This window comes from Uloborus diversus, chromosome 1 (genome assembly GCF_026930045.1).
Source record: "Uloborus diversus isolate 005 chromosome 1, Udiv.v.3.1, whole genome shotgun sequence".
NCBI classification, from domain to species: domain Eukaryota; kingdom Metazoa; phylum Arthropoda; class Arachnida; order Araneae; family Uloboridae; genus Uloborus; species Uloborus diversus.
The window spans coordinates 85691730-85716234 of NC_072731.1; the positions used below are offsets into that span (position 1 = coordinate 85691730).

The 24505-nt window shown below is 32.4% G+C and overlaps 1 protein-coding gene across 1 annotated transcript in view; it reads left to right on the forward strand.

The window, feature by feature from the left end:
- The window catches only part of LOC129230920 (N-alpha-acetyltransferase 15, NatA auxiliary subunit-like), a 275701-nt gene that overhangs the window by 33122 nt on the left and 218074 nt on the right, over positions 1-24505 (forward strand). Inside the window, exons 3-6 of the mRNA XM_054865206.1 lie at positions 6610-6714; positions 7678-7766; positions 10769-10837; positions 15533-15667. Coding sequence (XP_054721181.1) covers positions 6610-6714; positions 7678-7766; positions 10769-10837; positions 15533-15667 — 398 coding nt within the window. The remainder of the gene's footprint in view (positions 1-6609; positions 6715-7677; positions 7767-10768; positions 10838-15532; positions 15668-24505) is intronic.

The window sequence follows — 24505 nt, forward strand, 5'->3', positions numbered from 1 at the left end:
GCTTGTACAGTCAAAATTCGACAAAGTGTGTTTAACGTCTGTTCCTATCTTTTTACATTTCAATCCGACCCGCTTCTGTTCTTTTTGGGGACATAACATAAACATATTTTCTGTTTACTTCAAGAAAAATGTAGGTTTTCACTTTTGAACTTGCATTTCCCTCAACGTACTATTTTAAAAGAATGTGAAAACTTTTTTGTCTCCAAATTAAGGTACTTCTGTGAATGTTTTGCTTAGAAATGAAATTGAAGAACAAAATTAAATTGTTGAAAAAGCCGCATTGCGGTACATTCCTCCGTGGTCCTAAAAAATTTGTCCCGAATGTATGACTATAATGTTAGCAAAAGAAAAATTAGCTAAAATGGCAGAAAATGTAGAACGTGAAATAAAATCGGGAAAAAAAGTGACATACTAAATAATTTTTGTCACAAGCATATAATTCCCATTATTGAAATTATGAAATTCTAAGTAAGAATTTAAACGTCATTCATACAAAATCCAGCGTCTTATAAACTCGGCCAATGAAGAGTTAAATATGTGGTTTAATCAATTAATAACCAGGAAATCAAAACCTTTTATGAAATTTTGAAGACTGAATAATAAGGAAGTAAAGTATTTCAATTATCAAAAGTAAACATTTTTGAACAAATCGTTCAAATTAAGGAAACACATGGTGAGGAACAAGACAATGCTAAAAATCACATGAAACCTAAATCTGGATCATGTTTTTAAAGAACTTCCCTGAATTCAATTTAATCTGGTATAATATTTGGCAGAAATAAACATTGAAATGTCTGAGAAACACGTCAAAAATTTATATTTTGACCCGATTAAGCACGTTATTTCATTAACAGCGGGGGGGGGGGGGGGTGAGGAGGGGGAAGCAAAGGGAATGTACTCAAAAAATGTTATTTTAAAAACAATAAAACACGAGCAAGGAAACTTTTTCATTTGTACAATGTATACCTCAAAAATGGGGGGAGGGGGAATCCCCCCCCAAGACAGATCTTTGCAAAAAATATTACTTGTAACATTAGTTATATGTACCATATTCAACTTTTATTCAATTACCCTTTCATGAAAAGGAATAGTGTTGAAGATACAGTTGAAATAAAGCAGTAATATCTGCATTTTGAGCCCCCTCTTTTGCCCCCCTGTAACTCCCAAACCCGACGCTCAAACTCTTGGGACTTTTTGGTACGTTACCTCCTCATGATACTGAACAACTTGGTATAGGTGCACATTCTTTTTTTTGAATGTCCGGGTCATGACCTAATTTGACTGGACTAAAAAGTAGACTTTTTTATACCCATTTTACACCACCTGACCCTACGCAATTAAAAAAAAAATCCTGTAAAATTGTAAAGATTGTCCAGACATATGTACTCTTTAGTTTGAAAACTTCCTCCTAAATTTCAAACTTTAGCACAGCAAAATCTAGCAAAACTAAGTTTTAACTGTATATTAAACATTTATTAAATTTTTATTCTTCCCGTTCCTGTTTCAATTATTTTATGCACATACAAAGCGCAAAGAACTTCCATATGATTGTACTTAAAAGTTATGGTAAAAAAAATCTACTGACTTTTTTTCCTTAAGGTTGGCAGATATGATGTAATTTGCATAAATTATGGGATTAAAAACAAGTATTATAACATGTGTTGTTAAATGGTTTATTTTATATAAGAAGGGACCTTTTTTACATTATTTTGAAACCTACAGTTCTTGTAATATTTAACACCATCTAGTTTCAACAGGAGAAAATGTTCTGATTGAGCAATTGGATCTTGTCAGATCTTTTCCAGTGAGAGCACTCCTTTCCACAGGCATCTATCACAGAGAGGTTGATAGTTGCCATTATTTGCTTGAAAGTAGTTTAATTATAGAAAGAGGTCAAGGGTGTTTGATCCAAAAATTCCAAAAATATTGAGTTATCGTTTCTGAAAATTTTAGGCCGACAACACATTCTAAAAGTGAAAAATAATAATAATAAAACTTTTTAAATGTTTTTTTTTTTTTTACCAATGATTTTTGTATGCATATTTGAACAGTTTTTACAAAAAGGGCTTCCTTATAGTTTCAGAAAATTTTCCTGGAGTCTACTATCATCCCTAAAAGAGGTGTAAATACTGCATTAAAAAAAATGATTTTACCAGGGTTCGTACGGGTTATGGAAATCCTGCAAAGTCATGGGAAAAAAAATAAGCAAATTTCAGACCTGGAAAAGTCATGAAAAATTGATATTTTCACTGAAAGTCATGGAAATTTATTTCAAATCATGGAAAAATGTCTTGGACAAAGAGAAAGTAACAGTAACTAAAAGAGCATTAGAAATCTTGAGTGATTTAACAATATAACACATAAAGGCTATTAAAAGTGGAGAATTGAACGATCCTAAAATCAAATCTGAAATTTCATTACATCCACTTCTGTCGCAGCCACTTGCCTTTTTTTATGAGGTGATTTTACTGCTTGAGCATCGCTCATTTTGAATTTACTATTATTTTCAACATTTCTTATGTTTTATATTCTGTATAGTGAACTTGCACGTTTCTGGTTTAGCCACGCCCACTCAAAAAACGCAATTCAATTGCATCACAGTTCGTTTCCATCACTCTTAAAAACTTTATTGCTAAATTTGTCAGAGTTTATCGTAATTTGTTGAAGGTTTTAGAGAGTAAAGATCTTTAGTCAGGCGATAGAAGACAGAAAAAGGGGAATTCTAATTAATACTCTAAACATTAGTGCCCATACATACGGCCTGCTAAACTAATCCATGCGCCCCACTGCTACGTTCAATGTCAGGAATCAAACATTATGCAGGGGTCAAAGTGGTCCTATATATCCTATATTTCCTATATTTTCAAAAAAAGTATGAAAATCGTCATATATTTCCTATATTTTTGGAAAATTTCATATATTTCTGTTTTTATCCCATTTATTTCTTTAAAACAACAGTAAACAAACTATCTGACTTCGTATTTTTCGTCAAAAGTACGATTCAAACGAATTTCAAATTAAAAAACACAACTCACTAAATCCTGCAACAGGCATCTTCTCTCATTGGCCATAGCAATATGACGTCACTGTTGTGGGTGGAGTTTCGAAAACGAATTCTGAAGTTGGTTTTAGAATTTTGCGTTTGGCAACAGCAGTTTCTTTTGTTTTCCAGCGTGGTTTTTTTAGTTTTGTTTTCGTGTTTTTTTTTTTGGTTTTTGTTTTCGCGGGTATATTTTTGTGTTCAGTGCATTTTCTGATCGGAATGTTATAATAGCCTTTTTGCAATCTTTTCTTTTTGTGGAATTTTATAGAACAAAATATCTGTATGTTTGTGCTACAAAGCATTGGTTATTTCCTGTTAGTTCTCAACACAAAGACGGTTTTTATTTATTTATATAAGCTATGTTTGTGACACTTCTATCCCTGCAAAAATTGTGAGTTGCTGTGTTAATTATCAATAAATTTCACTTTGTTCTTTTTTTTTGTCTACAAAGTACACTTTTTTCAAAAATTATTCTTTTAACTACAGGACAGTCATTTCAGGTGTAAGTTATAATTTTGCTTGAAGGTTTTTTTTAAAAAAACAAAATCATTGATAAGAATAAATAAATAATATGTATGTATTATTTCTTTTTTTATAGCGAAACTATTCATATAATGTGTCCTATGTTTGTCCTATATTTTTTGTGGAAAATGTCCTATATGTGACAAGTCGATCACTTCTACCCCTGATTATGTTTTGGAATTTCTGGACCTATTAACTTATATGCATTTGAAAATGTGCAAATTAATAAACAGCACTGTTGACACTAAAAGGCAACGTTTCAAGAATAAATTTATTGAAGCTTAGTGATGACTCATTCAACCTTTGTCCCATTCATTATCATTCTGCCTGTTTATAACAAACATATTAGATATATAAGCATCATCATATTCGATTCACTGCATTTTTACTTTACTTAAATTTATATGATGAAGACAAATAAGACTAGTTTAGTTTTTTAAGTGTACACTGATATTTTTTCCGGTATGAGTAAGTGCTTCAATGATATAGTGGCATTCATGTAGAAGTTTTGCTAATGCTCATTTCCAGAAATTGGCAAGTTTTATATGAAACTAGAGCACCCGACAGATGTTGTTCTGTTCAAGCTTTGTAGATTGAAAAGTTAAAAATTTTTAATAAACTGTCAAGTGTTTGAACCGCTTTGTTGAAAAAATTAAGTAAAAAAAAATGTTTTAAGCTGCTTGGTGTCAGAATGCGTATTTATTACAACTTGATTTATCTAATGCCCAGTGAGCAGTTGTTTTATTAACTTTTTGTTAGCTTTATTAACTATTTTTTACTCCCGTACTTAATGGTTAGTTCCTGTACCCATCTAGAACAAACGGGAAATCCCGCTGCAACATCCCTATATGAAAAAGAATAAAACAATCCAAAGGATATCGTTTAAAAAAATGTTAAGGTAAAAAAGTGTCTGAATAAGCGAAAAACACTTATCCCTCCCCTCCCGATGTAAAATAAACACCCTTCAACTAAAATGACTAAAAACTCTTTAAAAACGAAAAACAATTCTTTGCAATTTGAAATATTTCCCCTAACAAACAAAAAATACAATAAATTACATTAACAGTAGCTTCAAAATGTGAACAAATGATTGTGCAACCCTATTGTTTATAGCCAAAGTCGCCAAGCCACCACGTTACTGGAATCCAGCCGATCAGTGAGAGAAGCCAACTCCGACTGATTAGTGGTCCGATTTTTCGAACCAAAACTTTTTAAGCTTCATATATTGCCTAATTTGTCCTTTCCACCAAAGATAAAGCTCTTCCACTGCACTGATCTTTTGTGTACAGAACTACCCTGTTGTAATTTATCTGAACGGTTTCATTTGGTTAGGAAAACCTAAAGTACCAATCTTTTCACATGGTTCAACTACGACGACAGAATACACGTTTTGCGTGAACCTTGCAGTACTTTAATTTAAAATACATCACGGGAACTAAAATCGTTGCTTTTAAGAAATGAAGGCTTTACTCTCACTCTCTACGTTTTATCTATTCTCAATTGACATATCACAGTAGGAAATTTCGTTATAAAAAGCAGAGGTGGCTTTCTTATTGTCCTTTGGCAACGGGTTAAATATTTATTTCAGTTCTCACTCAACAATAGGTTAAAATAAATATTAATCTTTTAGGTGATTTTACCATCCAATGTTTAAATTAATTAATTAACAAAAACGTTTCCGATTTGATCCATCGCGCTTCAAAACCATGCTTGCCACAACTCAATTACATACAAAAAATTTGATCAAAATCGGTCCAGCCGTTTAAAAGCCTTATGGTGACAAACGTACGCACAGAAAATTTTTATGTATTGAGAAGATAATGCTAATCCCTTCGTATAACAAGGTCATGAAAATTTTTATTGAAGTCATGAAAAAGTCTTGGAAAAGTCATGGAATGCTAATAAGCACGAAACTACAGTCCTCGGCTGGAAATGACTGAGCTGTCGGTGTATTTCATGTATTTCTGCTTTAGCCCTGGTTATTGGGCGGTAATTTACTGAATAGTTCACTAGTATTTGTATGCGTGACTTGTTAAGAAAAATACAACTAAATTGGTAAAAATCAGGTTCAAACAATGATTATAATGAGCTTTTATAATTTCAAAATTTGATTCTGAAAAAACAATCATCCATTGAAAGCATGGGTGCAAGACCTTCCGTCTTGGACAAAATTTCCGAGACGTAAGGTCGGGGCGGAAAGAAATTCAATCACTTTCCTTCAGTTTTTACTTAAAAAAGAAAAATTGAGTGCTTGAAAAATATGCTTTAATATTGCTGGACCGTTCCATAACTACGAATTTACATCGACACTCTCTTGATTTTCTTCCATGGGCTTGTTTTGTTTGTAACGTGCTTTTGGAGGAGTGGCTTTTAGACTCGCGCTGCTTGGAATTTTTTAGGTTGCTTTGCTATTTCTAACTCGCTGCATTGCAGACCTTGGAGTTGCTCATTATTCTCCCTGATTTATCGAATTAATCATCTCATTTTGAAATTTTAACCTTTTCTCTTTCTATTTTCGACTATCCTTTCGTTTTTTTTTTACATTGGCTTTTTTTTTTGTCTTTTCACGCATAATTGAAAATTATATGCACCCTTAAAATGTCTTAGAGTTAAATCTGAATAACCGATTGAGAGTGATTGCTGACGGGATGAAATGTTTATGCCACAGCAAAGGGTGTCCACGTACCAGACCCCCCCCCCCCAATTGTTGACGGTTTTTAGGTTTTTGGAATTACAATATCAAAACGCTTAAATATTACAATTTAAACTAAGTTCATGTTGTTAGAAAAGTCAAAAGCTTAAAATTCAAATTAAACATGGATTCCAAAACTGGCATAGATAAAATCTACAACATTTATACACATAAATTTTTCTTTAAGCACGCATAGGGGGGAGGGGGGCGGAAAATATTTTCCATCCTGAACACATCACCAAACTTGTACCCCATGATTGAAAGTGCAAAAAACTTATAATTTATTTTTTTTAATTAAAAAAGATTTTTTTTAATGTAAAATGTAAAATTTATGTCTTTCTAATTTTAACAGAAACTTTAGCCATGAAAGGCCTTACACTCAACTGCTTGGGTCGAAAAGAAGAAGCTTACGAGTATGTTAGGAAAGGACTAAGAAATGATTTAAAGAGTCATGTGTGTATCCTTTTACAAATATTTGCATTATAAGTGTGGTGTAAGTTACATATGATCTTAAAACAGTATTTAGCTTTTCTTACTGCAAGTACAGGAGTGACAACCAGAGCCACAGGCTCTGGGCCCAGCTTTGCTGGTCCTAGTCCATTTAAATCCTCATTGAAGATCAATGGTTAAAGCTCTAGATTAGCCATGACCTACAGGCTACTATTGACAATTCGTAGTATAGAGCTTTATCAATAGCCCTCTTAAAACAATCTAACCCCTTACTCCTTACTACTTTTTCTAGTAAGTAATTCCAACTGAAGTAGTAATTTCTCCTCAATTCCAGATTAGCCTAAGATTTGAATAGCTTAAAAACTGACCTCTTGTGCAACATCTTTTTAGTTTTTTTTTTTTTTTTATGTTATTGGTAAAGCTGTTTCTGCTGGGATAGTTGTTTGTTAAACTGATGGGTAAAAGGCATCTTGGAACTCCATCCCGTAATAGGCCCTACTTTTGCTAATTGCAGCTCAAAATGTTTTTTCCTGTTGTATCAGCATTTTGGATACTATAGACAATCAATGTGACAAGCAGCAGTGTCAATGTTGCAGTGAGTGGAATTTCTTTACTGTTCAAGTCCTAAACCTTTGTCTGTCTACAAACGATAGAAAAATGACCCTGCCTTTTGTAGTTTGAAATCCGTCATTTTGAATTACCCTGTATATGTATGTAAAACAAATTAATGTTTACTGTGTCATTAATCAGCAATTGTATAGCAATTTTTATTGGAATATATACAAAAAGAAATAATTTTTACTAGGCTTTTACCAAAAGCATATTGAAGATTTTCGTGACTTCGGTCTTTGCCAACTCTGTTTTTGATTGTAAAAAATAAAAAAAATCTTGATACATATTACCATATAAATTCTTTAGAAATGAGTTTCAAGTTTGCAAGAAAATGTTTTCCTTAATTTAATTGCGTTAGGCTGGCATGTTTTTGGATTGTTACAAAGATCTGACAGAAAGTATGATGAAGCAATAAAATGTTACCGGAATGCATTAAAATGGGACAAGGTAAGTCTAATTGATGATAAATTTCCTTTTTCTGATCAATGTATTTATATTTTTAATCAATAAATATACCTTTGCATCAGAATTTAAAAAATGAAATTTTATAATCTCTAATTTTGAATATGAAGCACCTTGAAGCAAATTACCAAAAATAGAAGTTTGGAGATACCTAGTACAAATAGTAGGAGAAATTTGCAACTGTTTTGTGGCAAGAAATCGTAATACAGCGAAATCCAGTTACGGAACAAACTTTATGGGACTGCAAATTTTGTTCGTTGGAATAGGAATTTTGTTGTAATGAAATGTAAGAAATGTAATGGAAATTAAATCGGGACTAAAACTTTATTTCGTTGGAACTTATATTTCGCTGTATGTATTGATATCATATTACCCCGCATTATCTGGCATGCCCAAAAATTCGGGGGTCACCAGATTTTCAATAACACTTCCCTAGTCCTTTCCGGCATGCCGGGAAAATCGAGGAAAAAAAAGGAGGTTAGGAAAAAAAATACTATAAAATATATATGTTCAGCTCAAAAATGAATATAAGTTCTATACATATCTTATTAGTATTAATAAACAATTTAATTTTGTACAAATATTTACTAACAATGTCATTTGTTATTTTAATAAGAAAAATATTGTTTAATAACGAATATTTTTAAAAAAATTAAGCTAAGTAAGCAAACATCTAAGGCTAAACAATAAGTTACCACTCCTAAACCAGCTTCTTACCATAGCTATTGAATAAATAAAAATTAAACTTGCCTGTCTAAAAGGAACCTAAAATAATTTATGTAATATATTATGAACAATTCACAGTAACGATGATTGCTTCTGATTACTTTATTGGCATATAATAAAATCCATCTACCATAAATAACAAGCACAATGTATGCAATACACATTTTTTTTTAAAGAAGGTTCCTTTCAGGATTTATTAATTTTTTTCCTTACAGTGGTTTGCTTTCTGATTGGAACTGAATGGGGAAATTTACTTTTCTTCTGTTGCAAAATAAACCTCGAATTATCCGACCTGCCAGAAAATTTGAATTTCCCGGCATGCTGGTCAACCTCGTTTTTTCCCAGCGTGCCCGATAATGCGGAGTAATACAGTATTTAGTGAAACATGATTTCACTGTAGTAGTCCTGGAAGTTGCTACGCAGTATGATTTCAGAGGGGAAAATACAATGAAAGCTAACTTGCGGTTAGAACCTTGTCAGCATTTTGCTCAAAACTTTATAAGAGTCATCCACATCCTTTTACTTCTCACTGCTTCATATTTTGGAACTTATTTTATAGTAATTGTGTGGATTCTATGGACATTATTCTTTTACTTTGCTCTCTATCTGTAGAGTAAATGGCAAAATCATTGTAACATAGTAATTTTATTTTGAACCTCTTAATTTTTAAAAATATCACGTCTTATATTCATTTCAAAACACGCGTTTTGGTTTAAAAATATGCTCTTTAAAAATGGAAGAGTGCCAACTTTTCAAACTTGCTCAGAAACTGGTCTTAGTTCAGATAAACAATAGCTTTGATAATTTAAAAGGAAATTGAAGGTATACTTTTGACGAAACTAAAACTTGAAGTGCAGGTATCCCTCGTATAACACGGTATAACATGGTTAATTCGTTCTGTGTAGTATCAAAACCGCGTTATTCAAGCGCGTTTTTTACTTATTTTTAATACTATTTATGTATGTGCATGAGAAAAATCAGGTTAAGATGTATCCAGTCTTGCATAATATAGACGAACGCGCGAACAACATTCGCAGAAAATGTTTGGCTCTGCAGAAATTTTTTTCAAACTGCTAACGTTAATTTTTTAAAAAATTAAATTATTAAAGGAATTTAAAAAAAAACTTCTGTTGAAGCTTTTTTCCAAAAGCTTTTTAAAGCACATGTGTGGAAAAAAGTGTTTTACTGTATGTTATTGTAAAAAAAATTAAATGATTTAAAGCACTTTTTTTTGACCTCTTTCATATTTGAATATAAATTTAATTCTTTATTCAAGGGTGAGTTAGGCAAAATAATTACTTGCAGAAAATTTTCCAGCTAGGATTTGTGTTCACAGAAAGCTTTTCATTTTATCTAAGTCTGAATATATCATGTTATATCGAAACCGTGTTCCGTGTTATATCAAAACCGTGCTATATGAGGCTAAGAAATAATGTAAATCAAAGGGATGTGTACCGTGTTATATCAAAACCAAGTTTCATAAAAACAAAGTAAAAACTTATTAGTGTTATCAACCGTAAAAGAATGTATTAAGCAAAAATAAAATTCCAATTTTTATAAATATAACATTCGAGTTAACCATGAAGTATTAAATTCAAGTTTGATACCGTGTAATATTGAAACTGTGTTATAATAATTGCAAATTTGGTACTGTGTAATATCGATACTGTGTTATACGAGGGACGCCTATATATAATTTTTCTTTAAAAACATGTAACATTTTTTTAATATAGCAAATGTATGTTTAATTAAATTTAATATTGGACAGATGGTTTTGAAAAGTATTTCTTGGGCACTGTTTTCTTTTGTATTTTATCCAAGCTTAGGTCTTTAATATTGTTTTTAATTTTTATTTATAGCATTGTTTTTCCTGCATTATTTAAGGCATTTTTAAGTTATGTTCTTTTTTTAATTCTTTGTTATCTGTTAATGTTGCAAACATAATTCATGCTGTTTTAAACTAAACTTTGTTTTGTTGATTTTTGATTTTATGCTTAAATTATAAAAAAAAAAGTATGAAATTAATTTTAAAAACTTGAACAGATATTTATTTGATGTCTTGAATGTTAAGTAAGTTAATACTGTTCCATTTTGTCTATCCGTAATTAAGTTAAAAAATGTAATAAATTTTTAATAAATTTATTTTGAATCCATAATTTTTGTTTTAGTTGCAATTTCGGAATTAACATTTAATTAAACATAAGTTTTTATTATTAAATGCATGAAATATTCACTTAATATCTTTATTTTTTGTTTTAAAGGACAACATTCAAATTTTAAGAGATTTGTCTCTTCTCCAAATTCAAATGAGAGATTTAGAAGGTTACAGGGTAAGTTTCTCCCCTTGGTATTTTTAGTTTTAAAATTTTAAGTAGGGAAAAAGGGGGCACATGTGAACAATTTTTTTCATTTCTTAATTTCTCAAAAAATATTATCAATTTCTCATTAAAAAAAAAAAGCTGATGTGTGCATCACATGACTTCCTTTTACTCCAATTTAATGTCATTTCTCCATTACTGGCAATTTTAATGTGAATCGATAGTTAACTCTCTAAATATCACAGGCGTGATTGTGTTCCGGTATTTTACCGGATTTTCAGTATTTTCATCTTGAATTCCGGTATGTTCATCTTCGAAAATACCGGAACTTCTATATTTTTAGAAAAACCCACTTTAGTAAAATTTAGGGCGATGTTTAATGAAACGAAAAAATCCAAATTGAAGACATTTGTTATAAATATAAAGCGTAAGCTACGGTCATGTTTTGTAAACTGGGGGAAGGTAAGAAGAGAAAAGTGATAAGAGCTTCGACTCCTGTCTTTGTTCTTTATGGCAGTTGGAGGAATTGATCGTATGCAAATATTTTCTTTGTTTTATATTCTGGTTTATGATCTTTATCTGTGTGCGTTCTGTTGTTATTGAACTAATTCTAATTATACTTTATCGTTATTAATATGCTCCTCGTAAATATAAATTAGTTTGTTTAATTAAATTTCACTAGTTAACTCTTACTTTTCATTTGCTACTTTTTTTGTTTGCTAAATTTATTCATTTGAACTTTGCTTGTTCTCGTTTAATAAATGAGGTATATGGATAAATCTGAAGATATTGGCTCCATCGATGCAGGAAAGAAGAACAAGTTTAATTGGGAATGGTTAAACTGAGTGGATTCCTACAATGAAAAGATTTAAATATAGTGTAAAAAAATTGATAGGGCTGGATTTTGGCTTTGTGTTTTTTGCAACAAGCCCTTTACATATTCTAATGATGGTGTGAAGGCATTATTGCAATGCAACATTCTTCTACAAATACTCATAAAAGAAACCAGGTATCATTAAAAAATGCTGGTGTATTAGACTTTAGTATATTAGTAAATGAATGTAATTAGTGGTTAAAGATTCAGATACAAAGGAGGAAAATAAAACATTCTTTGAAAAATTTTAAGAAATGAGAAAAATTAAAAGAATTTAATTCCCACCATGCACATGGATGTATGAAGTCCAATTAAAACTTCGAGTTTTGGCCCCAACAAATAACTATGTATTCAGTAAATTACCGGCTACTGAGCTGGCGGTATATTTCACGTAAATAACTATGTATTCAGTAAGTTACCGCCCTATTGCCAGGGCTAAAGCAGAAATAAGTGAAATACACCGCCTGGAAATGACTTAGCTGGCGGTGTACTTCGTGTAAATAACTATGTATCTAAATTATTTATATACATAATATGATGTGTACATATACATGTAATGTGTATATATATATGCCCATCAAAACACTTTTTCTTCTTGGGAAAAAAAAGTTCAGGTATTTTTTCATGGAGTTACAATCACCCCTGTATCACCAACAGTGGCCAAATTGAAATCAACTTTAAAAAAAAAAAAAATCGGCAAATTTGTCGCCAAGTTGGCGACAAAACATGGTGACCAAAAAACTGGCGATATATCGCCAAGTGTCTGCTAAATGATAACATCACTTGAGTTTACATCAAAATTAACTGGTTTCCCCCCAAAAAGGTGCAAAAGACCCCTTTTAGAAACACCCGAATGCAACCAAAAGGGGAGGTGCACAACTAGACCCCACTAGGAGTCTACGTACCAAATTTCAACTTTCTAGGGCGTACCGTTCTTGAGTTATATGACGCACATACGTACCTACAGATGTCACAAGAAAACTCATTGTAATTAACTCGTGAATCGTCAAGACGGATATTTCACATGTCTATACATTCTTAAGCACTTATCCACATGTGGTCGAGTCGAAAAAAAAAACTCAACATTCATTCGGGGGTGAGTAAAATGGAAATTAAGGTTGATTTTTGAGTGAAACTTTTTCGCGAATACCATACTTCCTTTTTTGTAAAAGGAAGTAAAAAGGGTTCCAATGATTGAATAGTCTTTTCTTTGTGCCATGGATTTTTTTCAGATTTTTAAAAAACATATTTCTTTGCTTTATGTAATTTTTAAAAAATGTCTTCAATTGTTCACATGTGCCCCTATAGAGAGGTACAAGTAAACAAGCTTGGGGCACGTGTGAACCCTATTGAAAAATGCAGGAGAAGCATCATATTTTAAAGAAAAAACTCGTTATAATGAAGCATAAACGTGTACCAATTTCATTCAAGGGTTTGTAACCTATACTGTGTCAGTTTGAATTGTACAGTAACTGTCATTAAGAAATTTTTTTTTCGAATTGTTTAACTCTGCTCACTGTCAAATTTTAAAGTTTCATAGCATGTTCTAATCACTGGATCAACAAGTAAAAATCTTATCAGACTAAACAATACAAAAAATATTTTATTTTGTAAAGTTTATTCTTGTACAGTGCATTTAAGCTTCATACAAAATATGATTATGAATTTTAAAATTGTTCTAAACTTCTGTTTTTAGTTAAAGGAAAATATTTTGTTTTTATTTTCCTTGCACACATTATACACTCCTGTTTGTGAAAACTGCAGCACCACAAAAGACTTATGAGAGTGACCTGAAAATTGCAGGAAATGTAAAGTAGGGCATGATATGCAAATGATTAGAATTGCAGACCGGTAGCGTGTGCGTATGCTGAGTAGCGCCCTCTGAACGACGGATCAAACCGAATATAAATAGACGACTGTAACGAGGTGTGTATGATTATCGGTGGTTATATTCTAGAGTAAATGTTAACTGAATCTTTACTATGCCTCTTCAACGAAAGAAAGCAAAATTTGAGCAAATTTCGGAGTTTGAATCAGGCAGAATCGTTGGCCTTCGTGAAGTTGGATTGTCTTATCGTGTAGTAGCTGCTTGTGTGCAGCATAACAACAGCACAATCATGCGTGTTTGGAAGTAGTGGACGGACGAGGGTCAGACAGCTCGAAAATCCGGGAATGGACCTCGAAATGTGACGTCAGCTTGAGATGACAGACACTTGGTGCGTATGGCGCTGACGGACCGCACAGCTTCTTCTAGACAATTGGCAGCACAGGGGTCAACAGCTACAGGTGTTTCATTGTGTGCTTCATCAATTCGGAGACGTCTGCTGCAGAGTGGGCTGCGCGCACAGATTCCCTTATACAGGATTCCTGTCATGCAAAACCATTGCCGCCTGTGGCTACAATGGGCCCATGTGCATAGGAGCTGGCATTCTGTTTGGCGGCAGGTCGTCTTTTTTGACAAATCCCGTTTCAATTTGTGGCACCATGATGGCCGAATTCGTGTCAGGCGCTATGCCGAGAACTGCACATTCCGGAGTACGTTATCGAATGCCACAGTGGACGAACACCCAGAGTTTTGGTTTCGGGTGCCATAGACTATTATGGACGATCAAATTTGCTACGAAGTGTGGGCAATTTGAACAGTACCCGATACATAAACGAAGTTTTACAGCCCCAAGCTTTTCCTTTCCTGCAAGAATTGCCAGGGGCTGTATTCCAGCAGGATAATGTCGCCAAAACTGTCAAATCCTACCTTGATCTGCAGCAGGTACAGCTTTTTCCTTGGCCTGCATATTCCCCAGATATATCACCCATTGAATATGTGTGGGATTTGGTTAGGCGGCGTCTCACTCGCGATCCTCGTCCTGTTGCTTCGACAGACGATCTTTGGTTGCGCATACAAACAATATGGAATACTCTTTCTCAGGCATATATTCAAACTTTATTTCACTCCATGCCGATTCGTGTAGCAGCTCTAATTGCGGCGTGTAGTAGCCACACAAAATGCTAATTTCTATCTCTTTTTATTGTTTGTTTGGTTTGAAAATGTAATCATTTATTTGTACCATTACCACTCAACTGTATATTAAATTTCATTCAACTATGATGCTTCCTTCAAGGTGTTGCAATTTTCAAAACAGGAGTGTGTAACACCAAATTTTTGGCCAACTATTTAATAATTAAAGAATTTAAAAAATAAAAAAAGATAAAATAATTAATAATTATGTAATAATAATTTACAGTAAATTTACAAATTGATTGCAGTGAAATAAGTCATGAATTTTTACAACTCTTTTAACAGTTATAATAAGCTTACAATAATATTTATGCTGCAGTGAGGATATTGGAACTGTTCACCTGTGCCCCTATATGTTGTGTTCACAAGTGCCCCGTCATCTACCTTAGGACAAATTTTCAAAAATAAATAATTTTTAATTAAATTACAAAATTTAAACATTGGCACAAATATATACCTAAATGTCCTTATAATGGTTTGCAATAATTAAATTTAGCTTACTAGGTAGTTTAAAGTATGTTTTTACACGAAGAAGACAATTATAAAAGTACATCAGCATCAGCTAAAACAAAAAAGCTGTTACTACAGGAACATAAACTGGCTCCTTGCTCTGAAGGTTTGGTTAAGAAGTAGGGCTGGCACAGCCATTACTTGAGATTTTTTGCTTGATGTTATAATAAAACATATCATGTTCACTTGTGCCCTGTGCTCATATGTGCCCCCTTCCCCCCTACATATTAAATTTGTTACTCATTTACACATCAGATACACATTATTGTAGATTCATGTCTGAATATGAACTTTTCTTTATTTATAGGATACTCGGTATCAGTTGTTCAATTTAAGACCAACTCAAAGAGCATCATGGATAGGATTTGCAATGGCATATCATCTGCTCAAAGATTATGATATGGCCCTCAAAATTTTAGAAGAATTTCGAAAAACACAAACAGTGAGTTTTATTTTCATTTGAAACCTTTTTTGATAGTAAATCTCAGTTTTGCTTAAGTATAAAAATCATTTTGAGGCACAGATTTCCTGTTAAAAATTACTTAAATGGTAGATTTTAAAATAATTGTTAAAAGGACTAAATAAAATTATTGCAAAAACTGATAAAATATTTCAAACCAATGGTACACTATATTTTAGGCACATCTTTTCTTTTTTTTTTTTTTTTTTTTGGCTAACCAGGAAACATCACGAGTTCAGTAATCATGAAAAAAGTTAAAAATGGTCGCATTCGAAAGAGTATCTTAAGAAAAAAATTTGACCCAAATATTGTGTGCCCTCGTCCTTTTGTTTTTGAGATATGGGGGGTCAAAGTCTGTTAAAATCTTACGAAAATTCGCCAAATTTAAAGACTTGGCAAGAAATGGAAAATACCACGTGATTTCATCGCCTGCGTCTAGCAAGACTCTCATTTCCATTCCTGGTCATCTGCAAAGCGCGTAAACGATGTTTCGAATTAACCCTTTACTTGTGTAGGTAAAATTAAAAAGTAACTATGAAGCCTGTGAAATGGAAACTAGAGAGCTTTATCCAGAGGAGCTACAACTTTATAACGAAATTGAACGTAGGATTTAACTTTGTAATCGTGATAATAATGCATTTCAGAATTTAAGTGCATTTCAAGTGTGTTTTACTTAACTAATTTAAGTTTGTACTCTTGTAATGAAATGTGTTGTAAGTAATTAATAATTATGTACGAGAATTAATATGAATAAGTAAAAAAAAACATGCTTATTAAAGCTTATATATTGAAAATAAAATGGATAGTTTTTGATGTTGAAAGAACATGATCATGGATTGTAGTATCCCAGCTCTTATTTATTTTTTCAAAAGTTATTATCATTCATGAAGTTTTATTGTCTGACCACTGCTAGCGAAAATGTTTAATTTAAAATCGAAAAAAATAATAATTAAAAAAAAGAAAACAACGGATAGTAAATGTCAAAAATTTGCACAGCAAAACTAACGATGTCGGAAATTACTTCATAACAGATTCTTATCAAAAATTTTATAGTCGACGTTCATTACAACAACCCCTGTAGTTCGAAAAAGTCTGTCACTGCAACTGAAAGTCGCTATAACGTAAATGCACATCATCTTGCATGTTATTTAGTCATTTTTAAAAATACTGAAGTCACTTTTACCAATTATGTTTCACGTTAAAAGGGAATTCAAATTCGAGCAAAATAAAAATTAATACAGTTTTTTTTTATTTGACTTGTTAGAGGGTTTACACATAACTTGAAAACGATACACATAACGAAAAACACACTGAAAATAACTGACAAAAATCGTTTTTTTTTTTAAATTTGAGAACATGGTTTGAAATCTTTAAAAATGTCTTTTTCTTCGTATTTAGATACTGTTGAAGACTTCAGATTTACGACTTTTAAAAAAAAAAAGACTTTAAAGTATGTTTACCGTTTCTCTACGGTTATCATATTTTTTTCAAAACAGTTTCATCATCGAATAAACTCTTTCAGTGGAAATATTTCACCCGCAGAAGCATAAAAGTTTTAAACATCAGTTTTTTAACAGTCTTAAGAATAACAAAAAATTCCATTGTTTTTACAATAAAATAAAACAAATATTTCGGGCTGTGGCGTTTTCCCCTATACAGTTGCACGTTAATATCCCGGAACACAAGCCCCTAAAAATTTCAATGCCGCAGTCTGTGCCACGACACCCCGCGCCATGGTAGTCACCCCGAGTAAAGAATTAATGCGATATTTCTCACCCGCTTTGGTGGTGACCAAATATGGAAGTGAAACGTCTTGTCAGATGCAGATGTTGAATTTGCGCCGTACCTTCCATTTCTGAACAAAACTCGCTAAATTTGGCGACTTTACTAAAAATTTCGGCAATTTTTAAGACATCATATTTCGATAACGTGGTCACGAGGGCACGTAGTTTCAGTGCCATAAACATGTTTTCCAATGCTCTTTCGAATGCCACCAATTTGGAATTTTTTTGAATTTCCTTGATCGTGATGTTTCCTGGTAAGAATACATTTTTGCTTAATATTTGAAGCCTTAATTTCAGTGATATCAGTGCTCCCAAATGGTCCGCTTTTCTCTTCAATTTCCGTTTTTAATAGTAAGGTTCGCTTTTGACTGCTTTTTAACATTTTGTTCCATTAAGTCCACTTTTATATTGCTTTTACTTAAAAATCAGAGTTTAAAAGTTTTTATTGTGTTAAAAGATAGTGTGTGCTGACGTTTGTTACGCCAAACATGCGGTCGAGGGGCCTTGTTTCTATTCACCCCCCCCCCCCTGTATTCTATTACTTCTATTTCGCTTCAGACTGACGTCACTACTCCTCCTTCAACCGCTGCAGCATGGAAATCTAGCAAATGGAGAGGTTTGGAGGAGGAGTTATAACGTCTTTTTATGCCCTTAAAAAACCTTGAAAAAGTGTTTAAAAAAAAAAAATCAAGTGCTTGAAAACCTTGAAAAAAAAATGTGAATGTTTTATTTAGTGCTTGAAATCGGTAGAAAATCATTGAATTGTGCTTAAATATTTTTCGAGAACATTTCATCAAAGCAAGTTTTGAACTTAGGATCGATATGCAGCATCGCGCAAAATAGCTTCCTCTGTTTGCAAGTTCATACTTTCTGCATCTTGTTAATATTTTGATGTTTTTGACTTATATTAGCTTATTTTATGTTTAATTTCAATAAATAACAAAGTACTTTTTTTTCGGAGCCATGGTAACATCAAACTTATTCGGACTTTGCTGAAAGTCGAGTTTGAGATTTCAATCTTTTTGCATCTTGTAAATAGTTTGATATTTTTGGCCATCAAAGGTTATTTTGACATACCCCTCCTTAGAGTAGCTTATTTTATGTTTAATTTTAATAGATAATAAACTTTTTTATTTTAGGAACCGTTGCAACATTGCACTTACTTGTACTTCGAGGAAAATTGCTTGTTGTGTTTGAGATTTCAAATCTTTTTGCATCTTGTAAAAATTTTGACATTTTGCGCAATCGGAAGTTATTTTGACGTACGCCACCTTAGATTAACTCATTTTGTGTTTAATTTTAATAAATAATAAACTTTCTTATTTTTGGAACCGCAGCAACATTGCACTTGTAAATAATTTGATATTTTTGGCAATCGAAAGGTATTTCGATATACGCCACCATAGATTAGCTTATTTTTTGTTTGATATTAATAGGTAATAAACTTTATTATTTTTGGAACATGGCAGCATTGCACTTACTCGAACTTCGCGAAAAATTGCTTCTTGTGTTAGAGATTTCAATCCTTTTGCATCTTGGAATTATTTTAGTATTTTTGGAAACTGGAAGCCATTTTTACATGTGCTACCTCAGATTCTATTATTTAATTTTATTTTTAAAAAACTAAAAATGAAATTACTTTTGTATTTCTTTGTATCCTTATTTGTTATTAAAAATACTCATAATGAGTATTTTGAATTTGAAAATATAGCTCTATGAATCTGAACTTGCACATTAATTGATTACGTTTAGTTATTTAGTAAATCAGGCTCAAATTTACGTTCCATATATTTCCACTTAAGCAGCATATGCAAATTTTTGGATGTCGCGACTTCAATAAAATATTTTCTTTCTTAGTAATTTTTATATATACTTGAAGACAGCTGCAATACCTTAGTTGCAGAGCAACTAATACATACATATGAAGAAACGATTTGGATACTTATCATACTAATAAATGACTTGCAAACCTCTAGTATTTTTGAGCTTAGGCAGTAGCATAGATAGAAATTACCTCTTGGGTTCCGTGTTTGGTCGTAAACTCTCATATGTATATAAACTACCATATTAAGGTTGGAAATATGTGTTAAAAACCAGGGCTCTGAGGGGGGGAGGTGAACTCCCTCATGACCTCTAAACTATACCTTCTTGATTGAAAAGCGATAGCTCTGTGCAAGGTAAATTGGATAAAAATGAAACAACGTTTAAAAGCACAGAAAAGATAAAAACTTTATAAAAAATCTCCGGATAAAAAAGGTAAAGTTTTTGAACCATTTAAACTTCCTTACTACTTGCAAAAGACTCAAATTGATTCCCAAGTTCATTTCCGTTGATTGCAATCTCTCTGGTTCGCAATTATTTTCTAGAGCTTTAAACAGATGTCATTTTATTTTTCTTAGAACAGCCATTAAGGATTTTCGCTTTAAGCTTTCTATAATTCATAGCTGCCAAGTGCTCCGTTTTTCCCGGAGTTTCTCCGATTTTTATTGCGTACTCCAAAAATCCGATTTATTCCAAAAAACTCCGTTTTTTTTGACTTTGCTTGTACATTTTCGATTTCTGAGGAAAAAGAAGAAATTTCCTTATCCTGGAAGGCAGGAATTGTGCACAAACTCAACAAAGAGGAGGCAATTTGATGCTCTGGAAGCATTAGTGTAGGATAAACACTGAGCGGGAGCGTTTGATCGATCAGAGAACATTGTTTTTTCATCGAGTATTTCAGCTACTTGCAAAACGTAGCCGCCATGTTTGGTCATTCACAAGATGGAAGTAGACGATGCTTAATTGCTTTCGTTTTCAAAGACAACACAGAATTGGGGGTTTCTTTTAACTGCAAACTAATGAAAATAAGCAAAATGTTTTTTTTTCTGGTTATTTTAAATAATTTTATTGAGAAATGAAAACGATTATACTATTTAAAATTTCATCTTATCCCTATTGCTTTGGACACGAATGTGCTAAAACTTATCAATTAAATTGTAGTGTAATGGGGATTTTTTATTTTTAAATTATTTTCATGCAACAAATTCAAAATTTTATATCTGAATTTTTGACTTAGTCGCCATATTTGGTCATTTGCGAGATTTAAGTACACAAGACTCTTAAAGTGGTCAAGTTTTCAAAATCGGAATTAAATGTTTATTGCAATGCAAACTATTGAAAATAATGCAAAATGGGCTTCTTTTTTGGGGGGGGGGGGGAATTCCTAATTTTTTTCTTGAAAAATGCAAATTTTTTTTCTTCAGAATATTATTTTATCCTGATTGGTTTAGATGCTAATGTGCTAAAAACTGTCTATTTCATCTAAATTTTAGTTTTTTAAGGATTATTAATTATTTATAATTACTTTTAATGCAACAAATTCAAAAATCTATCATCTTAAATTTTTCAGGTTGTTTCCATTTTGGTCATTTGCAACATGGAAGTAGACAAGACTATTATTAGCCTAAGTTTCCGAAAACAGAATCGGTTGTTTGTCTCAATGTAAACTATTAAAAATAACAAAAGGCAAAAAGTTATGTTTTTTTTTTTTTAATTATTATTATTATTATTATTTTTTTGAAAGGGAAATTTTATCTGTGTTTGATCTTTATTGTCTCGGAGGCTTTGTTATAAACTGAAACTATTTCATCTAAAATGAAAGTTCCTGCTGACTTCTCATTTATTTATTTATTTATTTATTTATTTTTTCTTTTTTAAATAAAGCAGAAACCTATTTTAACTTGAATTTTCCATGTACAAAAAAAAGTATTGAATAACTCTATTTTAGAATGTGCAAAGTCCTATTCATCTAATTTTTTAATGAAAGTTGTAAAAACTGCCCCCGCCCCCTCCAGTTTGTGTTTCAAAACTTGGCGACAGTGGTGGCTACTAAGTTTTTGGAGTCTAGTGGCCACTGGCCACTTAGAAGATTTCCGAGTCTTGACCTTTACTATGAAGTTGCTTTACTTCCAAGTATAAGAAGTAATCATGTTTTTTTTTTTTAATCTTCAATATGTTCTTATGCAATGGATTTTCAATACATGTAGGATATGTATGAAAGAATATTTTTAAAAAGGGTTGCAGTTTTATTAAATCAAACAGTAATCATGTTTTTTTTTTATTTTTCAATATGTACCTGCGTAATGATGCTTTTTTAATGTAAAATAATTTTATTTTAAACTTGGTTGTAGTTTTGTTGAAAATATAACATGAAAATTCAGAAACGCATTGTAATGATGCTTAGAACTTATAGAAGCTTATGGTACAGAAGGAAGGTTTAGCACAGACCACGATTTGGAACTCCTATTTTAACCCTCGTTGCTCCTATTTTTTCCCTTAAGTGCTCCTATTTTTTTTATCTTGAGGTTGGCAGCTATGATAATTGAATGTGAATTGTACTCACTTCATTTGGAACTTTCGGCTAGCTTCGTCGAGTTTCCTACCTTCGATCAAATGTCTTGGAACAATGCTTCGTTTATTTCATCAATTCATACATCTAAGTTAAACTCTAAACTTCTTAAACTTTGGACCCCCTGTGTCCAAACTTGTTCTGCACTCCCCAAGGTCAACATTAATTCTGTAGTAAACCTGTCAAATTTTCCTATCAGTATGGATCAGGCTAATGTTCTAAAATTAAATTCCAATTTTTCTGTAACTTCAGGGCCTTCCCCCGAACGCATTTTGACTCCGATTGAGAGTTCGTTCAAACATAGTAAATTAACTCCCACACAAAAGGATTCTATAAGGCATCTTATTATTAACAATGTTTCATTTAAGTCAGGTTTTTCGGGTAGTAACCTTTCTCCAACGGAAAAAAGAAATTTACGTGATATCTCTTCCAACAATAATTTGATAATTACAAAAGCTGATAAAGGGGGACAGATTGTTATAATGGACAAGTCCAAGTACGTTTCCGTAGTCAACGAACTACTCCGTGATGGTCCTTACACCCAGTTTAAGCAAGATCCCTCTCCGAATGAATTAAAAACTGTCCGCAGGGCCATAAAAACAAGTAAGCTTTTTTATAACTGCTTCAATTTAATCCCTTCGGTTTCACACTGTGCTAGATTTTACGCTCTGCCTAAAGTCCATAAGATCGGAGTACCTTTAAGACCTATTATTTCCAACATAGGCACCGCTTCTTATGGACTGGCCAAATTTCTCACTTCTAGATTTGCCCCATTGCTGGACTCCAACACACATTCTGTCAAAAATTCTGTTGATTTTGTTAATATTCTTCGTAAGTTCAAACCCAATAATTTACTTATGGTTTCTTTTGATGTTAAATCTCTTTTTACCAATGAACCTGTTATTGGAGCCTTACGGTGTCTTGAAACAAGACTCCGGGAATTCCATCACACTCAACACGAAATTTCCGAACTTGTAAATTTGACTGAAATTTGTCTTAAACATTCAACCTTTATTTTTGAGAGTACTTTTTACCAACAAACTGACAGCCTTGCTATGGGCAACCCTTTGAGTCCCATCCTCAGTGAAATCTGCATGGACTTTTTTCAACAAAAATTGTTTCAGTTATTTGACTTTCCACTCTTTCTTAGATATGTTGACACTTTCACCCTCTTAAATTGCACTGTTGATTTTGTTCCGTCGATCATTGATCTAATTAACTCCATCGATTCTAATATTCAGTTTACTGCTGAGATTGAAAACAATAATTCTTTGCCTTTTTTGGATGTTTTAATCTCGAAGAACAATAATAAGTTTTCTACTACCGTTTACTGAAAACCAATTGCTGTCGGTCTTCCCCAACACTCTCGTTCATGCCGCCCAAAGAAGCAAAAAATGTCTGCTTTTTATACTTTTGTCAACCAAGCCATCTCCATATGTTCTGATCAGACCCTTCTCAACAATGAACTCAATTTTTTGAAAGCCGTGGCTCTGGACAGGGGTTATCCTCTTCAGGTCATCGACAGGGCTTTTTGTAAACTTTCAACCCGAAATAAAACCTCCAACATAAGTAGTTTTTCTTCTACAAATTTTGTGGTTTTACCGTTTTATCCACATATTTCTTTTCGTATTTCTAGAATTCTCAGTAAATTTGACTTTCGCGTAATTTACAGACCCATAAATAAACTTTCTTTTTCCAAACTGAAAGACCCAATCCAACCACTTGATCAGTGGGACATATATCACATTCCTTGTCAATGTAATATCGGTTACGTGGGACAGACAAGGCGTTCACTTAAATTTCGTTTGAAAGAACATGAAAACCACGTTAAAAAACAGGAACTGAACAAATCTTCAATTACTAAACATTGTTGGGACACACGGCACAATTTTCTCTTTTCGGAAACCAAGATCATTTGCAGACCTACAACAGTAGGTAAATTAGATTTTCTGGAATCCTTTTACATTCATAAAAACTTAAATAATCTTCGCAATGAGTCTTTTGCTGTTCCGCATTTTTCTCCAATCTTATTCAGTCTTACATGTTAGAATACGTCATATTTTGCCTCAGCACTCGCTGATAGCTGATTAGTCAATGTTTTTCCGGTTACACAATTTAAACTTTTCCTTGACCTTGATTCATCAATTTGTACATTTCGCACTGAGGAAGGATGCTATTGCTTCCGAAACATGTCTGCGTTTTTATAAAGTTTTTATCTTTTCTGTGCTTTTAAACGTTGTTTCATTTTTATCCAATATACCTTCTTGTCTTACAGTACCTTTTATCAAAGGGTCATTTCACGCCAAATCTCCTAATGCCATGTGCCGACATGTCTCAGATTTTGTCCATTATTTTTTCAGGGTTCGTACGCTCCTTCAAAACTCCTCCAATGCTCCTTCATTTAGGAAATTTTTTGGAAGGACCCTTCAAACTCCTTCATTTTGGTTTTAACTCCTTCTTTTTTAGTTCAAGACCACATAATCTTCCTCTATGACAGTAACTTAAAATACTTCAATCAACAACTAACTTCGTCATAAGGGCGATTTTAATGTAGTAAATTTCGTATATTTATTTTTTTCGTAATGATGTGATTTACAAATTGATCATAGTTAAGTCTTAAAAGTTGAAGGTGAAACTATTATTAGA